This window comes from Bradysia coprophila (genome assembly GCF_014529535.1).
Source record: "Bradysia coprophila strain Holo2 chromosome X unlocalized genomic scaffold, BU_Bcop_v1 contig_26, whole genome shotgun sequence".
Taxonomy (NCBI): domain Eukaryota; kingdom Metazoa; phylum Arthropoda; class Insecta; order Diptera; family Sciaridae; genus Bradysia; species Bradysia coprophila.
The window spans coordinates 2,350,425-2,372,457 of record NW_023503313.1 but is presented as its reverse complement, the minus strand read 5'-3'; the positions used below and the strand labels follow the sequence as shown (position 1 = coordinate 2,372,457).

The following is a 22,033-nucleotide window of genomic DNA, read 5'->3' as shown; positions in this document are numbered from 1 at the left end:
ATTCTGTAAATTCAGTTTTGACACGAAGGTATAATTTTAAAGGTTCGTTGGTAACACCTACTTGAATGGGTGGCGATGGCAATTAATAAATGTTTTGAAAAATGAAGGAATTTTAAATCCTCAGAGATTCCAGAAAAATTCACAAATTTTGTATTTTATTTCAGAAGTATTTTTATCAGATCTATTACTTCTTTCGATGAAAGTATTTTCAACTGAATGATTGAATTAAAATCTTTTACTTCAATTTTTTGAACATGCGTCCATGAGTCCGTAACTGGTTAATATTTATCTTTTCTTATAAGTATTAGATTCATCTACCATCACGAACATGATACCCTCTTATTATAACTTTATGTTCATAGCGAACATTATACGAAGAGCATTTGAAAGCGCAACCAGATCTGTGAAGACTGTAATTACTGGTATTCAAAACATTTACAACTTTTCGATATCATTAAAACTTTAATTGTGGTATAGTCGTTCCAGAAACAAGGAGAACATCACACCCATTTAACTATGTAATTAAAATCGGTAATTGTCACACCAACCTGCAGCGAATCAATTTCCCTTAACAAAACATTTTTATTCGCCACTAGTTGCAGACATAAAAAGATGTTCACTGTGGTATACCATTCCAGCAATAATCGTAGAGTGCAAAAAGGGGTCAGAGATCCGAAAATCAGTAAATGGAAATGCTTTTATAAAGCTTTCGTTGAAGCTTTTGAAGGTTTCTGTACTACCACTTCATTTTCTCCGTTACGGTTTGTTTTCCAAAGGAAGCGATATAAACTTGATATGTAAGGCGACGGTTGTTGATATTATTTAAGTCAGTTTAAAAGGGAACAATTTTGTCTAGTGTCTTGTGGATCTCGGTAACGACTATATTAACCGTTCTGGCTATCGTCTTTGTTCAGGACTTTTTAATAAAATTTGACGCAATGTCAACGAAAACCATAGTGAATACACAACAACGCTCCACTATAACCGTTAATTTTCCATCGATTACGGTGTGCGCCGCATCGAGTTTTACTTATTCCAAAGTTTACAGCTTTTTACAGAACTAGTTCATCCAGGTACTTTCACGTTGAGATCTCAAATAAAATGCCTTTCATTCGCAGCATATTGAAACATCCAATACTTCGCGAATCGGTCAATATCACAAAAATCATAAAATCATTTACACTGATCGATGCCACCCAGAGTGATTTCGAAGAAATGGACATCGTTTTAGATACGAACAACATTACGATGAAAGATGTCTTCTTTTATACGGCTCAGAACTGTGACGAACTGTTTCAGCGTTGCAAGTGGGAAGGAGAAATTCGCCCGTGCAGTCATTTGTTTAAAAAAGTATTTGGAGGCGGTAATTTTTGTTGCAGCTTTAATTATCCCGTACCGCCGTCGGTGGTGTAAGTGTGGAACAATATTTTTTATGCTTTTGTGCATTGTGCTTGAATGTTCCAATGTTCATTTTCGAAGTTCTTTGGATCACCCAAATTCTCGAATTAAATTTTTAATTTTTTGGGATTTCATGTGTTAAGAATCACCAAAAACTTTTTAAAAACCAAATTTTTCGGACGCGACAGAGGCCTTTCATTTGTAGCTAGACCTATAAGAGACAAATTCTACTATCGTAGCGATTATGGCAGAAATTTACGGGTAATTTATTCTGACTCATTCAACAGAAGGTGTGTTTAATCTACACCGACTACAAATTGATAGATAATCCTGCACCATTTTTACTCGTTTCCATTATACAATGAAAACGATATATTCGCTCCGATGCGGAAGGAAACCAATATAGATCTCGATAGCATCTATAATCAGGCAGATGATAAGGTTATACAGTTACCAATCAAGTTACGGGATTGTATTTTCGCTCACGAAAGGAAATTGCAACATTTTCCGATTTACAGGTAATGTTAATTGAATGATGAACTGAGCGCATTGCTTAGTGAGCTGCAATAATATTCGGAAATCTATCTCAGCTATTCAAACTGTTTATTGGACTGTCGTGTCAACAGAATCATTCACGCATGCGGTTGTGCTACTTATTTCTATCCCAGTGTTAATGCTAGTATCTGTGAACCATCGAAACTTTTCTGTAATCTGCTCAATCAAAATTTAGGTGCAACTCTGTACAGATTATGTATAACAATGTAATTCTCCACACAATAATTTGTTTTAATGGATGCAGATGTTAGAACTAAACCAGATGGAACTATTTCTATTGAAAATTGTGATTGTCCGGATGATTGTGCGATATTAAAACTTCATTACTCCGTACAGTCAACCGACTTCATTGGCAGTAATAACTTCACCGCAGATGATTTTTAGTAAGTTAAACGAGAGTTTAAATTTTAACGCGTAACGCTGTTTCAATTCGAGCTTTAAAGTCAAGTGTACAACTAGGTGAAATGAAATTTTGACACATCTATCAAAATTAGCAGCTCGTGTGGAAAAATATATGAGAATTTCATTATACCTACTGTTTGTATACAGGGAAGGGCATTTTTCAGCCTAATACTACTTCAGCTGACAAAAATTGCTATGGGTGTTTATATGATTTTACCACATACTGTTTTACTGTTAAATCCGTTTAAACAGTCATAACAAGTTTTGCTTGTATGAGTGAATCAGCTGAAGCAAAATTAGACTGAAAATTGGCTGCCCTTTACTGTACTTGACTTAATGTAAGATAATTCGTAGCGTTCAGGGATTGTTTGTACAAATTCATTTTTGTCACCGGACGCTCATTTCAATTCAAAACTGTTCAGCGAATCATTTCTAGTCTCGAATTTCCGGAGTTAACACACACCATTCGAAAATGGGAATAGTATGTTACATGTTACAACTACATGAAGTACATAACGCCACGAGGGCTTGCCCAAGTGGTAGTACATTTCGAGTTATATCACGGCAGAGTAAAAGTAAACCTGGCAGGAGCGGATCATTATTGAAACGTCAAATGAGGGACCTAATAGACTGTTTGAAAATAACCTCAAATGAACACTGACATAAGTTGAAAATTTTAATTCGCAAAAAATATAGTGCTACTAGATTATTCAGGTCCCTAGTCAAACAAGCGCTCCTGCCTGTGTTACTTTTACTCTGCCGTGGTTATATACTTTATGGGGCTATATTATATTATGTGTGTAGTAAACGCAACTGAGTGTGTTGGTGTAAATATCAAGTAATATTCATTCCCTGCTCATGTGATGCGTTCATTCCTTGTTATGTATCGCCATTACATTCATACCTACACACTCTCGCACGTATAGTAAATTGATTTTACTTTACCTCACCGGGCTGAAGCTCTCGGATACTTTTACTTATCTGGATTATATCTAGTATTACTTCCCTGCAGGGTATAGTAATCTACTATTTTTTTAAATATTTGATGATGTGTGATGGCATAAAAACAAAGCTCACAAAAAATCTAAAAATCGTGGAACTTTGGAAGAGCCTTGCCTTCGACGCTGATTACAAGCATCCCCCTTCATCAAAAATGTCCAAGCAACGACTTTCCTCTACTATCACAGTATCTCATTATTTTTCCTTTCATTCAACCTTAACTCCAGCGAAGGCGTAAAAGAAGACAATGGAATTGTGCACATCAACTTCAGTAAATCGTTTACCAAATATTTGCAAAGAAAGTTGGTTCTGGACGAAATTGAACTCGCTTGTAAGTAAATCGATTTCTACGTGAACAAAGTGCAGAAATAAAATTTTGTTTTGCAGCCAACGTTGGTGGCATTATTGCTTTATTCATGGGATGCAGTCTTGTAAGCATTTTCGAAATTGTCTATTTCTTAAGTATTCGTTTATTCGCAAACTATAAGCGACTTTGTCTTCAAAATAATTTAGTCAGCGCACCAATGTATTTAGAATAGAAATAGCATAATTGTAGACATGAGTACCACAACAGTAAACAGATTTATCGAGCTAAATATTGAATGCAATATCTTGCACATAATTTTTAAATTCCTTGTCACTGTTACAGAGTAGACGCTCGTTCCTTGCTTGGGATTCTATCTGTAAAAGTTATGATGTTTGAAATCAGCCCATTGTAATAAAGTAAAGTTTTAACTGAAATTGACCATTTGTTTTACGCGCGAATCGTAATTAAGATCTTCATCTCTGATGACTCATCAGTGATGAGTCTATCAAGGATTGTGGTTTTGAAACAAATTATTAAAACTCTTGTTGAAGATAGGCTTTTAAGTGCTTGCTGCTTACACACAACGCTTCAAAATCAGAGCCTATTTTTAAGAATTCAATTCTTAAAAATTCTATAAAACTTTTTAAAAATTCCTTAAAGTTGTAAGAATTTGATGGAATTTTTAAGAAAGGAATTCTCAAAAATAGGCCCTGCTTGAAAACGCTCGGATCAAATTCAGGTTTCAGTTTGACCTGACCTGGACCCTGCAATTGAAAGCCTGCGATTTTTCTGGTCATATTCGGGTTTCATGGATCACTGGAACTGGAAACATTTATTGAAATCAAATTAACTTTTGCCAAATATCTCACTCTAGGTCATATTGCCTTGGCTGATTTTATGAAAAAAAAATACATTATGATCAGTGGTCTTATCAACACCAACAGTCATTAAGGTAACATCATTATACTGTGTGTATTGGAGGCAAAAACAAGAGGTAAGACTAGATCGATGACTGGATATTCGTTTACGGATTTTTGTTTTAGTTCTCGGGTGGTTTATTAAAGATTATTGGAGAGCGAAGAAGAGCAATCACATTAAATATCTATTTGAGATTGGAACAAATCTATTTTATTCGGAGCAGATGTAAATCAATAACATCTAAATTTACGGCATTGTTGCCTTATATTGATCACATATATAAAAACGTGCTAGAATTAAATACTTAAACTAAATGGACGATTAAAATACTACAAAGAAATCAAAGCATTGTGCTTGTAAACTCACCACTAATTATTTCGAACACATGTTCCACATGTAAAATGGCTTAATTGAGTTAACAATTCGATTAGAAATTAAAGTCGAATGGTTTTCTTGAAAATTGCTTTGGGACGTATTTTCTTGAGTACACCCGCATCGTTGCCGCCTTTAATAACAAAAATCGGTTTCTTGGTACAGTAGCGCACTGTATGAGCGTTGTCGCCTGTCGCATTACAAATTGGACATACATACTTTCGTAGCCTCGGACACATAAGCTTGCCCTTACTGTCACGCAAACTGTGACTGTTGTAGACTTTCGGAGGCTCTTGATTATTTTCACAGAACTGGCAGAACTGTAAAATTTTCTCGGTAAGCGATATGTCCGTCTATATAAATCATCCATACTTACATTGTTCTGTGCATTGGCCAATTTTTGTGCTTTTTTCTTGTTGATCCTTGATTGTATATCGGTCAGTGGTGCACGTGTGGTATCATGATCATAATATGTCTCATCGCAAGTTCCATTTTTTTCGAAGTCACATTTCACTTCATCCAAGTCGATGGATGGTGAATCTGAATTTATTGAAACAAAAATCAAAGGAGAGATAAGTCCCAGTGAAGAGTCAATGACATGTCAATGCAATGTTACCTGTGAGAATATCTGGTATTTCCAGTATTCGCAATATAGCAGTGCAAAATACATTGTCCAAAAACGCATAATCATCCATAACTGAAGAAGAAAAAGTTATTTAGAAGCGGGTCTTTCAATCATATCAAAAGTGGTCAGGAATAAAAAATCTGCAAAACATACGCAGAAGATCGTAATGGGAGATTTAATTTCAAAATCAAGGTCTAGGATATTAATGGAAACTGAACAGAACAATATTTTACTGTCTGCCCCATGCGAAAGTTGAACATTACATAAGCAATTTGCCCTTGTGAAAATGATCGACTACACGTGGAATATTTTCGATTTATTTTTCGTTATTGTGAAATTGATGCATGTGACAAGCAGTAATAGTAGATTACTATACCATGGAAGTAATTTGATAACTTGTATAAAGATAAGTAAAAATATCCGATGGTTTCAGTCCGAGATATCGAATTATTTCCCGTGTGCAGTATGCTATTTTACTTTACAAGCGAGGTAAAGGTTTTCCTAGGGAGGGAATAGTCCCATTACCTCTTTAGCAGTTTACATTGGATGCTCAAACGTGATTCATTTATTCGAAAACAATTTTCTGACACTAGGATACTCCCTCCTATATTTTTACCAACAAACTTCGGTAACTGTCTTTTCGACAACTGTAGTAATTCCACATTTACCGAAATTTCTTGCTTAGAAACACACTTGGGAATTGGATTTTATCCCAAAAATTGTAACCTCATGTAATGAATGACTTTCGCAGAGTCCAATGTAACCTACCATTGTTGGGTAAACTAAATCATAAAGTAAATGCGACTGATCTCCACGTCTTGATTAAGAAGAAAATGTGAGAGATATTTTTGGAAGTAATGTTTAGTCAAGATCGAACGGTCAAGAATTGATCATTCATTCATTTGTTTAGGTGGCGCGTTTTATATTTACTATGTCCGTTAATCGAACACGTGCCTGTCGTTGCATTTAATTCGAACAAAATCTGTAGTTTTAGCAGTCAATCGGAATAATTTTGATGGATTATCAAAATTCTTTCGAGGTGACCTGCAAGGAGTGCTTTTAGCGCACAACAGTTCTTTTTGAAACAAAAATTTCTTTAGAAAAATAATTGTCATTGTAAGCTGTCCCGACCGTCTATACATAATTTTGAACCATATTTTACTTACCGAAATATATATAGTAAACTTCACTAAAAAATAAACAGATTCTCCGAAAAAACGAAGAAAAGTTGTAAAGGCTCACAAAAATAAAATAATTAGGGAATGCACATGCATACACAACAATGAAACTGGCAAACGAATTATCGCTAGAACGATTTCATCGATGGCGAATTTAACGTGTCAAATAAAAATTGTATGAAAACTGAGGAAACAATAGCCTAATAGCATTTTGAGCACCTCCACACATAGCCAAAGTCTTTAGAAAAAGATTGTGCTAAATTTTTTTTGGTGTTTTAGATTATCCTTAGCCGTCGAGCGGGTCATTTTTTACGTGATCATGGTTCGACGTTTGGGCCATGTAAATTCTAATCAAACAAATAACGGGCAAATATTTTTTTTTTAAATCTCACTGGTAAATTACCATAGCCACTAAAAGAGATATTCAATTAATTTTGTTAAATGTAAAGGCAGAAATAGTTATTTGTTAACCAAGAGGTATTAGGAAAAAACGAAGTATTAACATAAAGCGTGTAAAGCGTGGGTTTCACCTGTAGAGAAAAATGCCAAAAAATGAGGAGAAATAAAACTCGAGCACGTTTGCACTATCGAATTTTGGAAAAGTTCAAAATTTACTAAATTAAATGATGAGAGCACCATTGCTGAAATGACTTGTTTTCGTCGCAGAAGAAGTTTTCTGACGCAATGCAAGAATATTTGTCGTGACAAAAAGATCTCGTAATGGTAGATTACATCATTGTTTGCCAAGTATAGCGTTTGTAACTCAAGCCGAAGGCGAGGGATGCAACCACACAAGACCACATACCACGTTCCAATTAAGAAAGTTGTTTTATACTTATTTTGTTAACCCATGATAAAAGCGAAATCGTAGAGTCTACAATTTTGCTTTACGCCACCAGCATATCTGGCTCAAGTAGTTCAACCTAGGCATTATAATTAACAGATATTTTAGGAAAATACCGAAAGCGGAGAGATTCTCTAAATAATTTTTTTATCACTTTGGAAAAATTTGTTAACCTTCAGTAAACATTCAATAGTATTTTACATGCTACATGCATCGAAAACCGTACTTTTCATGTTTCAAGCACTACTTTCGACGCCCTCAGCATGTAAAACTCGGAATAAAAATGAAAAAACTCATTTTCGTATTTTTATTGAATTCACACGAAAACTCTACTTTTCATCTTTTTATCACTAGTCATGTAATATACATTACATATATATGATAATATGTTGTAATATATATTACATGACTAAGGATAAAAAGATGAAAATTAGAGTTTTCGTGTGAATTCAATAAAAATACGAAAATGAGTTTTTTCATTTTTATTCCGAGTTTTACATGCTGAGGGCGTCGAAAGTAGTGCTTGAAACATGAAAAGTACGGTTTTCGACGCATGATGCTACATGCTAAAAAATAGTACATCGACCAGTGAGTAATATCATTCCCGCAAATATTCAAGTGTTAGGCCTGTGACAGGTATACCAACATTAAGAAAAATACTATACTTGCATTATCTGGATTATCGAAACATCTCTGTCGTCTCTCTCTCTCTATCTCGCAGCTCTGTGTCAAATCAAACGAATAATAAATGTCAAAACATTAGAATTCATATCGAGACGGTGGGTGTTTCATTAAAACCATAGACACCAATAATTTCAACTAAAATTTTATTTTGAACGTCGTATTGGCTGTATCATGGAAAATAACAGTGTGAGTTGTTGATCCTATTCGATCCCCTTCAAAATTGATATCCATTGCTCGAGGAGGTCAAAAGTGTCTGACTCATTCCGAGTCAGATCTGTGAGCGATAACTTCATTATTTTGTTGTGATCTGCCCCATCGTGAATCATCTTGCTATGTCGCCTAATTGTTTACTTTTCCTATTGACCAGGATCCAGAAACCGAAAGCACAGAAGAAGAAGTCGAACCAAAATTGAAATACGTCAGAATATCAAATGATTTACAGAACATATTAAGCAAAGATGCTGTGAGTAGCCTCTATTGTTATCCATACATTTTAAATTGACGTTACAGTACTCACCGAATGTATTTTGATCCTACAGGTCAGTTGCATTGCTGTACATGCCAGGGTAAAATTTTAATCAAAAATTATTCAACTAGCGGTTCTGGTTCATTAATCAATCTTTCCAATTGAATTTAGTTTCTTTGCTTCGGAACACATTGGGGAGCCATCCATTTGCTGGACCATCAAGGGAATATCGTTGACACACCAATCAACAAACAAACGTCTCAAATACACATGGTGTCAGTGAATCAAATATCGGTCGACAGTAAGGGGGAATACATTGCATCGTGTTCGGATGGAATGGTGAGTGTTTGGTGTCCATTAAAAATCATCAATGCGTACCTATGTAATCTGTAAAGATGTTGCGGCCTCGTTTCTCTTTGTTGTCTAGTGACATTGACGTCTCTTCAATTCGTTCAATGATGAAGCACAAAATCTTCCCTAAAATATGCAGAAGATTAAAATTGATGGGATGAAAAAGGGCTGCATTCTCTTAACTCCGGATTTCCCCTTGAATAATCCTCCAAATTTGGAGGTATTAAACGAGCAAACTTTTTGTGATTATTTCAGGCCATAATCCATGGACTTTACACCGACGAAAATAATCAGAAATTAAATATTGGTCGGGCCGTCAAATCGATAGCAATAGATCCGTTCCATTACAAGCCAGGATCTGGAAGAAAGTTTATTATCGGTAAGTACATCAACCTGCGGCTCACACCAGCGAGCTGAATTTCTCAACGTTTTCACACGAATGTATTCGACTTCCGCTGTTACCTACGATTAGCGCTAATGTAACATGTTTCTATCGCAGGCGACAACAAACTCACCCTCTACGAAAAGACGTTCATCAAAGGCTTGAAATCGACGGTGTTAAATGATTCCGAAGGTGCTGTATCGGCCATTGCATGGTCTGACCAGTTCGTTGCGTGGGCTAGTGCTATCGGTGTACGAGTACACGATTTGAATGAAAAGTGTTCGTTAGGTCTCATCAAATGGCAAGAACCGGAAAATGTTTCGTTGATCAATTATCGGTGTAATTTAAAGTGGGCCAATTCAAAGACATTGCTAATCGGCTGGGTGGACACAATACGGATTTGTGTGGTGCGAAAACGTAATTCCGTTGAGGTGTCCACTAGAGACTTGCCTGGTTTCATTGTTGATCCAAGTAGGGCGATGCACATAATTTTGTTGCGGATTCGCTTTACGATTATTTTTTGTCTCTGATTTTCCCTTGTAGTTTCAACATTCCAAACCGACTTTTTTGTGTGCGGAGTGGCGCCATTGCAGGAAAACCAAATTGTGGTGTTGGGCTATCCAAAGGAACGGGATGAAGAGAGTAACAAAGCTTTAAGGCCGGTGTTGTATGTTATCGAGTACAAAACTAGTGATTATGTGGAAATATGCACGGACAGTTTATCGCTTCGAGGGTAATGATGCACTTCTCGAGTTTGAGGAGCCGAATTTTATCAAAATTAATTTGTCTCTTCGCAGCTATCAGGAGTACAAGTGCAACGACTACCATTTGGACTGTTTAATCGAAGAGAATCAGTATTTCATCGTGTCGCCGAAAGATATTGTAGTAGCAAGCTTATACGAAAATGATGACCGGATACAGTGGCTTATCGAACATGGGTAAGAAAATAGGCTGATTCAGTCACATCCAATGGAGTTAATGCATCGGAGAATTCGAATTTGATTTTAGAAAATATGATGAAGCAATGGAAGTTATATCAGCGCATGGTGGTCGTTATTCTATAGTCAGTGTGGCCCGGTTATATCTAGATCATCTTTTAGCTCTAGGCCAATATGAAAACGCTGCAAAATTATGTTTACGGGCATTCGGAAACGATAAACAACTTTGGGAAGAGGAAGTGTACAAGTTTGTGAGAGCGAAACAACTACGGTAATCGAAGCGAATGGTTTTGATGATTTTCCGGTCCTAATATCCATTCCTTACAGATCGGTCAGTAAATACCTGCCGCGAACAAGCGAATGCAAACTGAAGCAGCATGTGTACGAAATGGTCCTGTACGAATACTTAACGTTAGACGTATCTGGATTTCTGAGTCTGATCAAGGAATGGGAACCCACTCTTTACAATACATCCGCTGTCATAAATGCGATTCACGACAATTTCGACGAATCGGTCAAAGATATTTTACTGGAAGCCCTAGCAATATTGTACTCGTATGAAAAGAAATATGAAAAAGCTCTGTCGATGTATCTGAAGTAAGTCCGATACAAACCACACTAACCAACGGCTGGCTCATAATTGTACATGTAATTCTAGGCTGCAGCACAAAGATGTTTTCGTGCTGATCAAAAAGTACGATCTGTATAACGACATCCATCGAATGATTATTCCGTTGTTCCAGTTGGATAAAGTGAAAACAATAGCCATGCTCAAAGAGAAAAATAAAATTTCATCCGACATTGTCGTCCAGCAGTTAGAACCGAGACAAGACTTCTTATTTGCCGTAAGATTTTAGAATTATTTTGCATCGATCTGTTGTCATCACTCACATCAAATGTTTGCCGTTCCGCGTAGTATTTAGATGCATTGGATGTGGAACAGTCGGGCCGTTATCACTCGAAATTGGTCAATCTGTACGCAAAATACGATTCGAAGAAGCTGTTATCCTTCCTGAAACGTTCCAACAACTATCCGATACAGGAGGCTTTAGACATTTGTAAACGGGAATTTTTCTACGAGGAAATGGTCTACTTGCTGGGACGAATGGGGAATACATCGGAAGCTTTATCGATTATCATTCATAAATTGAAGAACATTCAGACGGCTATCGATTTTTGCAAAGAACACGACGACATGGACTTATGGAATGATCTAATTAATCAATCGTTGGATCGACCTGATATTATGACGAAACTTTTAGACGGGATAGTTGGTAAGGACATCCGGCAGTATCGATCCGTCAGATGAGGCAATAATTTTCCTCCTTTCAGGCTTTATAAATCCGGAAATTTTAATCAATAAGATCAAAATGGGGCTGGAGATACCGAACCTAAAGAATTCGCTGGTGAAAATGCTGTGTGATTACAGTTTGCAAGTGTCGATTCAAGATGGTTGTAATAGTATATTGGTTACGGACTACTTCGGTTTGCACGAAAAACTGACCCGTCAACAACAAAGAGCTGTGTATTTGTCGAACGATCATACCTGCGGACTGTGTCGACAAGATATTATCGTTAAAGGTAAGACGACCAACTCTCTTTTCTGTTCATTCACAATTCTCCTTATCTCGAACCTATTTCATCAACAGATCCGTTGAAGACCGACGTATTGATATTCAATTGTCGCCATTATTTTCATGAAAATTGCCTGCCGGATAAATTTATAGATTTTTGTACGATATGCAAATCAAAGAAACAGTAGTGACGAGATGACGTGATGTTCAGGACATTGAAAGCTTCGTAAAATTATATTTTAATATTTATTAAATGTTCAGCGCGATGATATTTTCTATACTGAAAATCGTTTCACTTTTTGAATTGTTGGCTCTTGTAGTCGCTTGACCATTACCATCGACCTAAGAAGCAAAGTACTGTTTGCTACCAATTTTAACCTTTGAAGAAATGCCATGGTGAACGTACAAGGTCGGGTAAGTGCCTATGGAACTCTGGAAAATACTTTCTGTTTCGTTAAGAGTCCAGACACATACAGGAAAGGGCAATTCAATTTCAGTGGAAATTTGCTTCAGCTGATTTTCAGCTGCTTCATTCATGCAAACAAAAGTGGCTCTGCATGTTTGTACGGTTCTACTGCAACCCTGCGCATGTGTGTATTGGTAAACACGTAGAAACACTCACAGCCATTTTGGTTTTTAGCCCCGTACGAAGTACTGGGGGCTTATAAGATTAATATGCCGTTTGTAACACGTCGAATTGGAAGCAGACAGTAAGGGCAAAGCTTTTGGTTATGTTCATAGATGACGAATCCGCAATAAAAAAAATGTCCGTCCGTCCGTCCGTCCGTGACCCCTCTAGCTTGAGCAAATCACAACCTTTTTTCAAAATTCTTTTTTTCCCCGATTGGTATCGACAAAAGTAAGGTCAAGTTCGAAAATGGGCATGGTAGGGTCGGCCCTTCCAGAGCAAGGGCCCTATAGGTGTTTTTCAGTCTTTCGACGATATCTACCGAAATACGCACGTAATAGCTGCTTGTGATATATCAAATGAAAGGTATTGACGAGTAGAACAAAGTTGCTGAACATTGTTTTTGTGTAGGATGCAACGCGAGCTTGTTGGGAGGGCTCAAAGGTCGTTACTCGGCCCTAAGTGTTTTTTCCACATAAATCGAGTAAATCTCATCCGATTTTGCCAGATTTAGTTTTTTATGGAAGGTAATTGAATACCGAAAAGAACGTGGCGAAAAAAGTTTCAAATTTGGGCCCTTGGACTAAGGCCGCTACTCGGCCCTAAGTGTTTTTTGCACATAAATCGAGTAAATCTCATCCGATTTTGCTAGATTTTGTTTTATTTGAGAGATAATTGAATACCGAATAGAATGATGGCAAAAAATGTTTCAAATTTGGGCCCTTGGACTAAGGCCGCTACTCGGCCCTAAGTGTTTTTTGTACATAAATCGAGTAAATCTCATCCGATTTTGCTAGATTTTGTTTCATTTGAGAGATAGTTGAATACCGAATAGAATGATGGCAAAAAATGTTTCAAATTTGGGCCCTTGGACTAAGGCCGCTACTCGGCCCTAAGTGTTTTTTGTACATAAATCGAGTAAATCTCATCCGATTTTGCTAGATTTTGTTTCATTTGAGAGATAATTGAATGCCGAATAGAATGACGGCAAAAAAAGTTTCAAATTTGCGCCCTTGGACTAAGGCCGCTACTCGGCCCTAAGTGCTTTTTGCACATAAATCGAGTAAATCTCAACCGATTTTGCTAGTTTTTGTTTTATTTGAGAGGTAATTGAATACCCAATGGAAAGTTGGCAAAAAATTTTGGGTTTCTAAAATAATGTCGTAAATTGTTGGTTTTATTTGAGAGGTACTTCGTACGGGCTTTCGTAATTGCGCTATGCGCAATTTTAAAAATGAACACTTTCAGTAAATTTGACCATGCCCAACTTGACTTGCATTTTGGTAACAGACGCATTAGAGGGTTGTAGACGTATTAGGGTTCCGGGCGTATTACGGCTACGGACGTATTATGGTTACGGACGAAATAGGATTACGGATCGTACGGGGCTAAGTCGCAGCAAACGCTCCGACTGTTCTGATGCCTTGTTTATGAGTGAACCATCTGAAAACCAGCTGAAGAAAATTGAGGCTGGAATTTGATTACCCTTAACTGTAATTCTTGGCTCCATTACCGCTTGTTTCATATAAAAGTAGTTAACATATACCAATTTAAGCGGAGGAAGCCTTGGTTTGAGTCTGAGTTAAATGATTGCTGAAAATTCTACCATCTCATGGGACTTTACTAACCAACACACACTCACACAATAGTAGTTAGTAGCTGAGTCGAGTTGTGTCAAAACCACAACCAACGCTCTACATGTACCGTGATAAAGGCGAAATTATCCGTTCCATAAATGGCTGGTAGGAATTTCTCGCCCATACGTGCAAAATTCCTACATATAAACGTAAAAAAAGGAATTTTGCGCCGTACGAGATTCCTATACTAGAGGTGGGAACTCGCGCTCATATATTTTGAATATTCTCAATTTAAAGAAAAAGGGGAAATGGGTGCGAACTCGATTTTCAGCATTTTCGACCAATATTCAATTGGAATTGGGTGCGAACTCGATCTTGGGTACTTTTCCACACACTGAAAATTGGAATTTTTACCATTTTTTCAGCGATTGAAAATTGGGTGTAGTTTTATCTCAATTGAGATACCAAATATAAAACTGTTTCCTTAACGTTTAGTAAAAGGAAAATTCCCTTTTTCTGTATCTTCGAAAAATCGAGTTCGCAAAGAAAGTGATTATCGACAGGACTTTATACAATCCAAGTCTAATCCCAGCGACAGTCAAATTGTTTCAACCATAGAGAAAACTACCGAAATAAAAGACTCCGTAGCCGTTTCGTTTAAACAATCAATGGCTCTAATGAGCGAAACAACTCATTGGCGTAAATGAAGTCTCATTTCGAAGCAAATGCAGAAACGGAGCACACAAAAACGGCATTCATTCAATAAAAAATCGTAGTTTCACCTCGTAAAACTGTAGATGCTGGCATTTTTGTTGTATGGACGAAAAATGTTGAATTAATGTTGAAGGATCCGTTCCATCTGAATTTATTGAACAATTTATTAGTTCATCAGGAGATGAATGTCGGTCTGATGCTGATATTACCGTTCGAGATTACGGTGTTCTCAAAGAAGATTTCGCAATAAGTAATGTCGGGCTAGGGAAAAATCTCCGAGTGTATTATCGTTGGGGACGATAATATCGTTTTTGAAACGATAATATCGTCGCTGTGACGATATTATCGTTTTCTGTAACAATATTATCGTCCGAGCGACGATAATATCGTATTAGACGACAATAATATCGTTTTCCGCACGATAATATCGTTTTCTGCAACAATATTATCGTCCCTGCAACGATATTATCGCCCATGAAACGATATTATTGTTTTTGCGACGATAATATCGTTTTATGCAACGATATTATCGTTTCTGCAGTGATAATATCACCCGTGAAACGATATTATCGCCGATTGAAACGATATTATTGTTTTTGATACGATATTATCGTATCAGACGACAATAATATCGTTTTCCGGACGATAATATCGTTTTCTGAAACAATAATATCGTCCTAGCAACGATATTATCGTCCATGAAACAATATTATCGCCGCTGCAACGATAATACACTCGGAGATTTTTCCCGTCACCAGTAATGTCGTTAGAACTAGAGCGAAATGTAAGTTCTGTGTTTGCCATTTTAGAATGTTAAGGTGGACAAATATCTGATTTTTTTAAATAGATTACGTTGAATGCAATTGCAAAAATTAATAAAAAAAGACGTTGCCATCGCCCTTCAGCAGAAAATTTTGTGTTTTTCATTCTCTTCACTCTCTTCAGACTCAAAAGCTCATTTTCCATATTGTATGTAAAACCGCGTAAAATTTCGTAAAGTTAAAATGTGACTGTGTCTGTCAACTGACGTAGGACTTACCATATCATGTTGCCATAAACGAACAGTTAAGCTTGCGTTTTGGGTGCTACCGCTGCAGAGATCCTTCCTTAACAATTACAATTTTACAACTTATATTCTACTGTCCCTACAATACAGATCAAACGACATAAATAAGAAACAATCTTTGTTATTCAATAATTGTTGTTTTAGTCACAGGAACTCAATTATGTTTAGATCAATATCACAAAATAGAAACATTTAATTGGGAAATACCACAGCGGACGCCTTGAACTTAGTAGGATTGAACTTTGCCTGGCCAGACATGTTCAAAAAGAATTTTGTGTTGATGTGGTCTTTATGCTTCGGATCCTTGAGTGATTTTAAGAAAGAGTTGTACTCTTCTGGTGGCCCACAACCATATGGTGGACATGCATTTTTACCTAAAGATAAAATAAAAATGAAGATCCACCCGCACATTGGACTTTAAGCGGGAAAAAAGTTTTACCGCCAATGCATTTCGGATAGTGTTTTCGGTCTCGGTCTTGTGTCTTCACAAGTCTTATATCGTGAATCCAGCGATATTTGTCATAGTCCATGACAAGTCTTTTCTTTTGACGAACAAAGTGGTCCGAAATGTAAATTTTTCTTGCAAGTTTTCGTTTCGTTTCTCCTGCAAATTAATGAATTAACGACATCAGTTGGCCCATAAAACAATATTCACTCGATGGCCTCACCTTCATCGGGCTCATTCGAATCAGTTTCATCTTCAGAATCAGTGTCATATCGATTGTGATCGTGACCCCACGGTCTGTCACCCTTCATGATCGTCCCATCGGTGTCAATTAAATCGAATGGTTTGCGATGCCAGCCAATGGCACATGCAGCTACTCTGCCCAGCTGTTCCAGTGTGTAATCACCTTGGACCAAGATTTGTCGTTCAACTGTCGGAGTGGTTTTTCTCAAGGTCACTTTGAATTCATAGATTTTTACACCTTTTTCAACTGTCGTTGGTGAAATGTATTTGTACAAATCTTCACGAGCGACTAACATTTTCGACGAAAATGATTAAAGAAACAGAAAGATCAGTTGAATCAATCAATTCAGATAACGCTAAACGAACGTTACTCCTTCACTGGAACAATGTTAACAAAAGTTCTGTTGCGCACATAGAAGACGCTTAACACACAATGGAGTAACCAGTATTGCGTCTCAAGGCTTAGTATGTTATGTAATGTGTTAAGAAGTGTGACGTTTGAAGCATTTCAAACAAAGTGGATGAGGGAATTGCATTTCACATATCCCTCCCCTCCCCATCGATTCCAGTTTTTCGATGTAGTTACAATTTTGCGTTTTTCCTGTAACCAGCCTACCAACGTTTCGTTTTTTTTGCGGAGAAGTCGTTTGAAAATATGCGCTCTGGGACTCGATAAAGCAGATTCGATATTTTTAATCAAAATCATTTTCACATCTCTGCATAAGTACTAGATGTCCATCAGATATTCCAATGGTTCCAATGTTTATTCCATTGATTCCATTCATATTACATCAAAATATTTAGTTCTCTCCTCATCCACCACACAAACGACCCGAACGCTTCGGATGTCAACGCAGCCCATACGCATCTCTGGCATCTGTTCTTTATTTACATACACCATGTCGTTGTTTTGTTTTCTACTGAAGTGATTTTGATCAACAAACACCAACCGATTTTGGATGTTATTTTAACGAGTAGGTTGTTTGTGATTTTATGAATTAATTTAGCAGAAAGACCTGGTGGCAGTGAGATAATAGAATATTTTGTTAACCAGAACTGTTACGACTTGATTTTGGTTAGGCTACATCTTAGACCAATAAGACTTTCTTATTACATCGTACGTGTTGAGCGGGGTGATGCAATCTATCTGCATTGAGGTTTCGTTCCAAATCGGAATATTACACTACAGATGGACTAATCAACATCTGTAAGCGAGAGAAGATGGATTTGAACCACCCTTCCCCATACACGTCCTATTGTATTTCACGTGAATTATTCGACTCATTTTTCTTACAGAATTCGGAAAAAATGTACCACGGTCGGCTACGGCTACGAATTAAAGAAAAACCAAAGACGTCCACAATCATCCCAACAAAAGACACAGTCACGATATACGAAAAATTGGTGGATTTGACATCGAAACGTGTGGAAGAATTGTTTCCAGTACCTCGACGATGGAGATCTGGCAAATGTGGCTTATGTGAATCGAACGTTCAAAGCATTGGCTGAGAAATTGTTTCATAAACGACACAAAAACGAAATGAGGATCCGAATGAATGTAACTGGATGGAAACCAATAGCATGTCGTTTTAAGAATATAATTTCAAGTTTATATCTAACAGGACCGACGATACCGTACAGGGAACGTATTTTAGACTTCTTTGCACAGTGTCTAATCAAATCGTTGAATTCCTTCGGATACATTCAAATGAATCACTTCATGCAACAGCAAACCGATCAACGATAAACATTTCGTTATACTTCCAGTCACCATTCCCAACGAAACGATTCATCATAACAAAGAAATGTATTAAAGAGGATGGACGGTTAATTATCCTAGCTCCCGATAATTTATCCAATTATTGAGAAGGGAGCAAAATTATCTACTGTTACGCCGATAAACGAATAAAATGTTTAAATAAACGAAACGGTTTTTTGTGCATCATCTCTTTGGCCAGTTTCAATGTCTTCACTACAGCTACTTGGTATATATTTGTGCTCGATTTAGACCAGTTACTGTTCCGTATATTCAGATTTATTAGACTTCCGTAAGGGAAACTTTCGATTGTTTATCGATTATGGATCCAATTTGGTGCTGTGGAACGATGAATGTTTGATACGAGAATTTTTATCGTCAATTACCGTCGTCGTCAATTATTCACGAATAAATCTTCATCATTCGATTCGTCTTTGTTCGACGGCAAGCCACCATTACTGTTTTGAATCGAAAATCGTCTGATGACATCGACAAATGCTGATCAAGCATCTTAAAAACGGTTAATCTCGCTGTGGGCAACTTGGACGGACGGAATAAGAGGTTAATATTGCACTGGCGCCAATCATCTCTCAGGATGTACACCTCAAATACAGCATCTGATCGGGTCACAAATGGAGTCAATTCTACAGCCGATTAATGTTGTTCGCTTCTACCTCAGACTCAAATGCAACCAGCATTCTCGGATGTCTTTTTCGATTGTGGATCTCTACAACCTACGCCACTTATAGTTTAATTCAAATCGTCAACTGGCCTTACTATTATTTTCATCGGTACCAGTGGATTAGGCTGTATTGGTTCTGCACCACTAAAACCAAGATCGACGTCCTTGACCTACGATTGTTTACGTTTTCTTTTCACCGTAATGACTGAACTGTTCTCATTTGGTTTATATAACGACTTTTCTTCTGCGCAAATAATATGTAATTTAAAAGGCCGAAAGGCCTTACTCATATTATGACATGAAATAAACTAACTAACTTATAGCTGTATGCGTGTGCGGTTGGCCGTACAAATGAAATACAATTAAAACGTCTCTCTGCACTTGCGTTATATGAAGTCTATTCAAAAGTTTCAGGATACGTTTTAGAGTCAGTTCTGTCCGTTGATTTTGATACCTATTTCATTTGCCAATTTTTGTTTCAGTAAGATCTGATTTTTCTTAACCTACTTAACTGACTTTCACCGTCATTATTCTCTGTATCTGCGAACCGGGCCTACTTCTATGTCTAAGTGATCAAATATTACAGGCAATGTCAACCGAATTAGTGGCTACGTTCGTTTACCAGCTGATCCACTCATACAGTCACACTGCTTAATAAGCAGTGCTTATGCGTGATTGTTCGGTCTTATTACTACTACGCGAGCGCATATTACAGATATTTATGCTACTAAAACTGTAAAACGGTATCTCGGTTCACGATGGAGTAAACCTTGATTACTACATCGAGAACCGAGATACCGGCTCACAGTTCTAATGGCTTAAATAGTTTTATGTATCGAGCTACTTGAAGTTCGCTTGCTCTACTGTAAAGTTCACTTTACAATTGTGAGATATATAATGACAAAAAGACAGAAACTTATGAAGACATAAAAGTTGTATGAATGACCTGGTAAAACAGGTGAAGCAAATCTAACCATAAATTTGGTTGACATTAACTGTATGAAATGCAAAAAATAATATTATTTGGATCAACTGGTGAGAGGTGTGAATGTTGCATTACCAATCAATTTAATAGACAAATATTTGTCTGAGACACATCGAAGAAATCATAAGCAGCTTTTCCTTCAAATAATATTTCTATGGTACTGAGTGATGGTTCTGTTGTTTAGTTATGCAAACTACTAAAAAAATGGATGGTATTGCTCGACATGCGACACGCATATCGACTTTCGTAACACAAATATTTGGGAAAGAAATCGTCGTCTACTGTTTTGTAAGACAGTTACATCGGCGCATAGAAATGCAAGGCTGACATCAGTAGATATACCTACTGTTTTGCCACTTGCCATCTATTGCCTTTCTTTAAGAAAGGCGGGAAAGAAGTTGTCACATCGAAAACTTACCTCGGATGATCGGTTCAATTTTTATGCTTCAAGATTCAAATTCTTTTGCACTTGATACAACAACTTAAAATCAACTCACTTCCTGTTGTTAGACTTTCTGTGCTCGACAATCAGTTTTTCCTAAACAGTTCGTCATTCGCGATTCATTGCATCAAATAGCTGAAGAAATGGAGAGACCGACAGTGAAATGACGGTGCCCGACAACATTGTGATGAATACAGAAACGAATTATTACTAAAATTAATCAATCATTTAATTTACCTCAATACAACCAACGAATCGCGATTTTCCTTACACGACATTTTTTTCTTCTTCTTGATGAAACAAAACTCTGTTGCAATTGATTGAAAAAACGAAAATTCCACAAAAAAAAAACTTAATTTGCAACCGCAAAATCGAACTATGTTTTAGATACATAAAAATGCTGCAAGCCATCCACACAAGGATAAGATTCTATCTTCAGTAAATAAAAATATTTTTTTTCTGTCTTTCAAGAAAATGACTGGCAAATTTCTGTTTACTTTTGGTACGACTGGTCACAGTGGTCACTAATCAGTCACTTACAATTAAAATAAATCTCGGAAGAATTTGACTTTAGAAGTAATAATTATGTTAAGTATGACAATGTCATCTACGTCCAGTCGGTAAAGCTTTGTGAGCACATAGAGGCAGAGTTTACTCAACCTACCATATCTGGAAAGCAAAAATGAACGCCAACAAACTCAAATTGTTTTTTTTTGTGGTTGTTCCTTCATCCACTTGATGTACGACCACCGTTTGATGTCTCCCGATCACCGGAAAATGGCATGTTGCAGCATTTTTATGCATCGAAAACGTATTCGTTTCCTCACCGAAATTCCATTAGCTATTAAAAGTGGATTGAATCCGAATCAAATCAATCGAATTCAAAATAACAAAACAAAAAGAAAAATTTCTGTACAAATGAAAAGAGTTGGTCGCATATTGCTTGTGTGTTTTTTGTTGTTGTTGCTTTGCTTCAAATGAGTGAATGTTAAATACCCGATCAATAAAATTGCACCGTAAAGACCATTATTTTTTATAGAAAACACAAATCACACTCAGCATAAAATATTTTTCCTTATTTTATGTTTCGTTAATTTTTCTTTTGTTTTGTTCAAACTTGTCTCTGTTTTGCTTTTTAAGTTTTTTTTTCTTTGTTTTTCTTTTCGGTTTTTTTTGTTTTATTTGATTAAAGCCCGATTGGGAATTGATTTTGTTTTTTTGTTGTTTTAAAAATATTTAAAATAAATTACACATAAAATTTATTTTGTTTGCATGTTTCTTTTTTGTTTTGTTTACATCATTCATATAAAAAGATTTTTGTTTAATTAAAATTATAGTTTTTTTTCCTTATTAATTTTCTTCATTTTTTTTTATTTTCTTTTAAATTATTTTTTTTATTTATTAATTTTACCTTTTAATTTAGCAATATTTTTTGTTTTGTTACATTGCGATGAAAAAGAAATTTGCTGAAATATTGACAATCGATGGATTTCAATTCATTT

At 36.5% G+C, this 22,033-nt stretch overlaps 3 protein-coding genes and 3 long non-coding RNA genes across 8 annotated transcripts in view; 3 read left to right on the top strand and 3 right to left on the bottom strand.

The window, feature by feature from the left end:
- The window catches only part of LOC119069306, a 481,283-nt gene extending 475,215 nt beyond the window's left edge, over positions 1–6,068 (top strand). The window contains exon 3 of the long non-coding RNA XR_005086305.1: positions 6,016–6,068. This is a non-coding gene — a long non-coding RNA (uncharacterized LOC119069306). The remainder of the gene's footprint in view (positions 1–6,015) is intronic.
- LOC119069300 lies at positions 2,923–21,683 on the bottom strand. Its single transcript, XR_005086299.1, has 3 exons — positions 19,862–21,683; positions 12,561–12,567; positions 2,923–2,936 (listed from the first exon to the last, which is right to left on the bottom strand). It is a non-coding gene; the product is annotated as an uncharacterized LOC119069300 (long non-coding RNA).
- LOC119069285 (nanos homolog 1) lies at positions 4,763–6,948 on the bottom strand. Its single transcript, XM_037173353.1, has 4 exons — positions 6,743–6,948; positions 5,568–5,648; positions 5,328–5,491; positions 4,763–5,271 (listed from the first exon to the last, which is right to left on the bottom strand). The coding sequence occupies exons 2-4, from the start codon at positions 5,644–5,646 to the stop codon at positions 5,014–5,016; spliced, it is 501 nt and encodes a 166-aa protein (XP_037029248.1). The 5' UTR covers positions 5,647–5,648; positions 6,743–6,948; the 3' UTR covers positions 4,763–5,013.
- On the top strand, positions 8,324–12,280 carry LOC119069194 (vacuolar protein sorting-associated protein 41 homolog). The gene is made up of 14 exons (XM_037173141.1): positions 8,324–8,468; positions 8,650–8,745; positions 8,822–8,848; positions 8,920–9,087; positions 9,355–9,478; positions 9,599–9,952; positions 10,025–10,214; positions 10,279–10,419; positions 10,490–10,690; positions 10,747–11,016; positions 11,078–11,264; positions 11,336–11,693; positions 11,752–12,000; positions 12,069–12,280. Exons 1-14 carry the CDS (start codon positions 8,454–8,456, stop codon positions 12,179–12,181), a joined length of 2,493 nt encoding a protein of 830 aa, XP_037029036.1. The 5' UTR covers positions 8,324–8,453; the 3' UTR covers positions 12,182–12,280.
- LOC119069273 lies at positions 16,101–17,234 on the bottom strand. 2 transcript variants are annotated; one of them, XM_037173332.1, is made up of 4 exons: positions 17,038–17,216; positions 16,647–16,955; positions 16,418–16,582; positions 16,101–16,352 (listed from the first exon to the last, which is right to left on the bottom strand). In XM_037173332.1, exons 2-4 carry the CDS (start codon positions 16,732–16,734, stop codon positions 16,171–16,173), a joined length of 435 nt encoding a protein of 144 aa, XP_037029227.1. In that variant the 5' UTR covers positions 16,735–16,955; positions 17,038–17,216; the 3' UTR covers positions 16,101–16,170. The 2 variants fall into 2 exon arrangements, with proteins under 2 accessions (XP_037029227.1, XP_037029226.1); XM_037173331.1 differs by having other exon boundaries at positions 16,647–17,234.
- On the top strand, positions 17,475–18,387 carry LOC119069290. Of its 2 annotated transcripts, XR_005086288.1 has the most exons (3): positions 17,475–17,640; positions 17,963–18,224; positions 18,289–18,387. It is a non-coding gene; the product is annotated as an uncharacterized LOC119069290 (long non-coding RNA). The 2 variants fall into 2 exon arrangements; XR_005086287.1 differs by having other exon boundaries at positions 17,963–18,387.
- Positions 21,684–22,033: the final 350 nt, after the last annotated feature.

Coding starts and splice junctions, on each gene's coding strand:
- LOC119069285 (XM_037173353.1), bottom strand. CDS start 5,646: ATGGATGATTATGCGTTTTTGGACAATGTATTTTGCACTGCTATATTG. Junction 5,492..5,567: donor AATACCAGATATTCTCACAG/GTAACATTGCAT, acceptor CAATAAATTCAG/ATTCACCATCCATCGACTTG. Junction 5,272..5,327: donor TGGCCAATGCACAGAACAAT/GTAAGTATGGAT, acceptor AAAATTTTACAG/TTCTGCCAGTTCTGTGAAAA.
- LOC119069194 (XM_037173141.1), top strand. Junction 11,265..11,335: donor GACAAGACTTCTTATTTGCC/GTAAGATTTTAG, acceptor CGTTCCGCGTAG/TATTTAGATGCATTGGATGT. Junction 11,694..11,751: donor ACTTTTAGACGGGATAGTTG/GTAAGGACATCC, acceptor TCCTCCTTTCAG/GCTTTATAAATCCGGAAATT.
- LOC119069273 (XM_037173331.1), bottom strand. CDS start 16,962: ATGTTAGTCGCTCGTGAAGATTTGTACAAATACATTTCACCAACGACA. Junction 16,583..16,646: donor TTCGAATGAGCCCGATGAAG/GTGAGGCCATCG, acceptor ATTAATTTGCAG/GAGAAACGAAACGAAAACTT. Junction 16,353..16,417: donor CTATCCGAAATGCATTGGCG/GTAAAACTTTTT, acceptor TTTTATCTTTAG/GTAAAAATGCATGTCCACCA.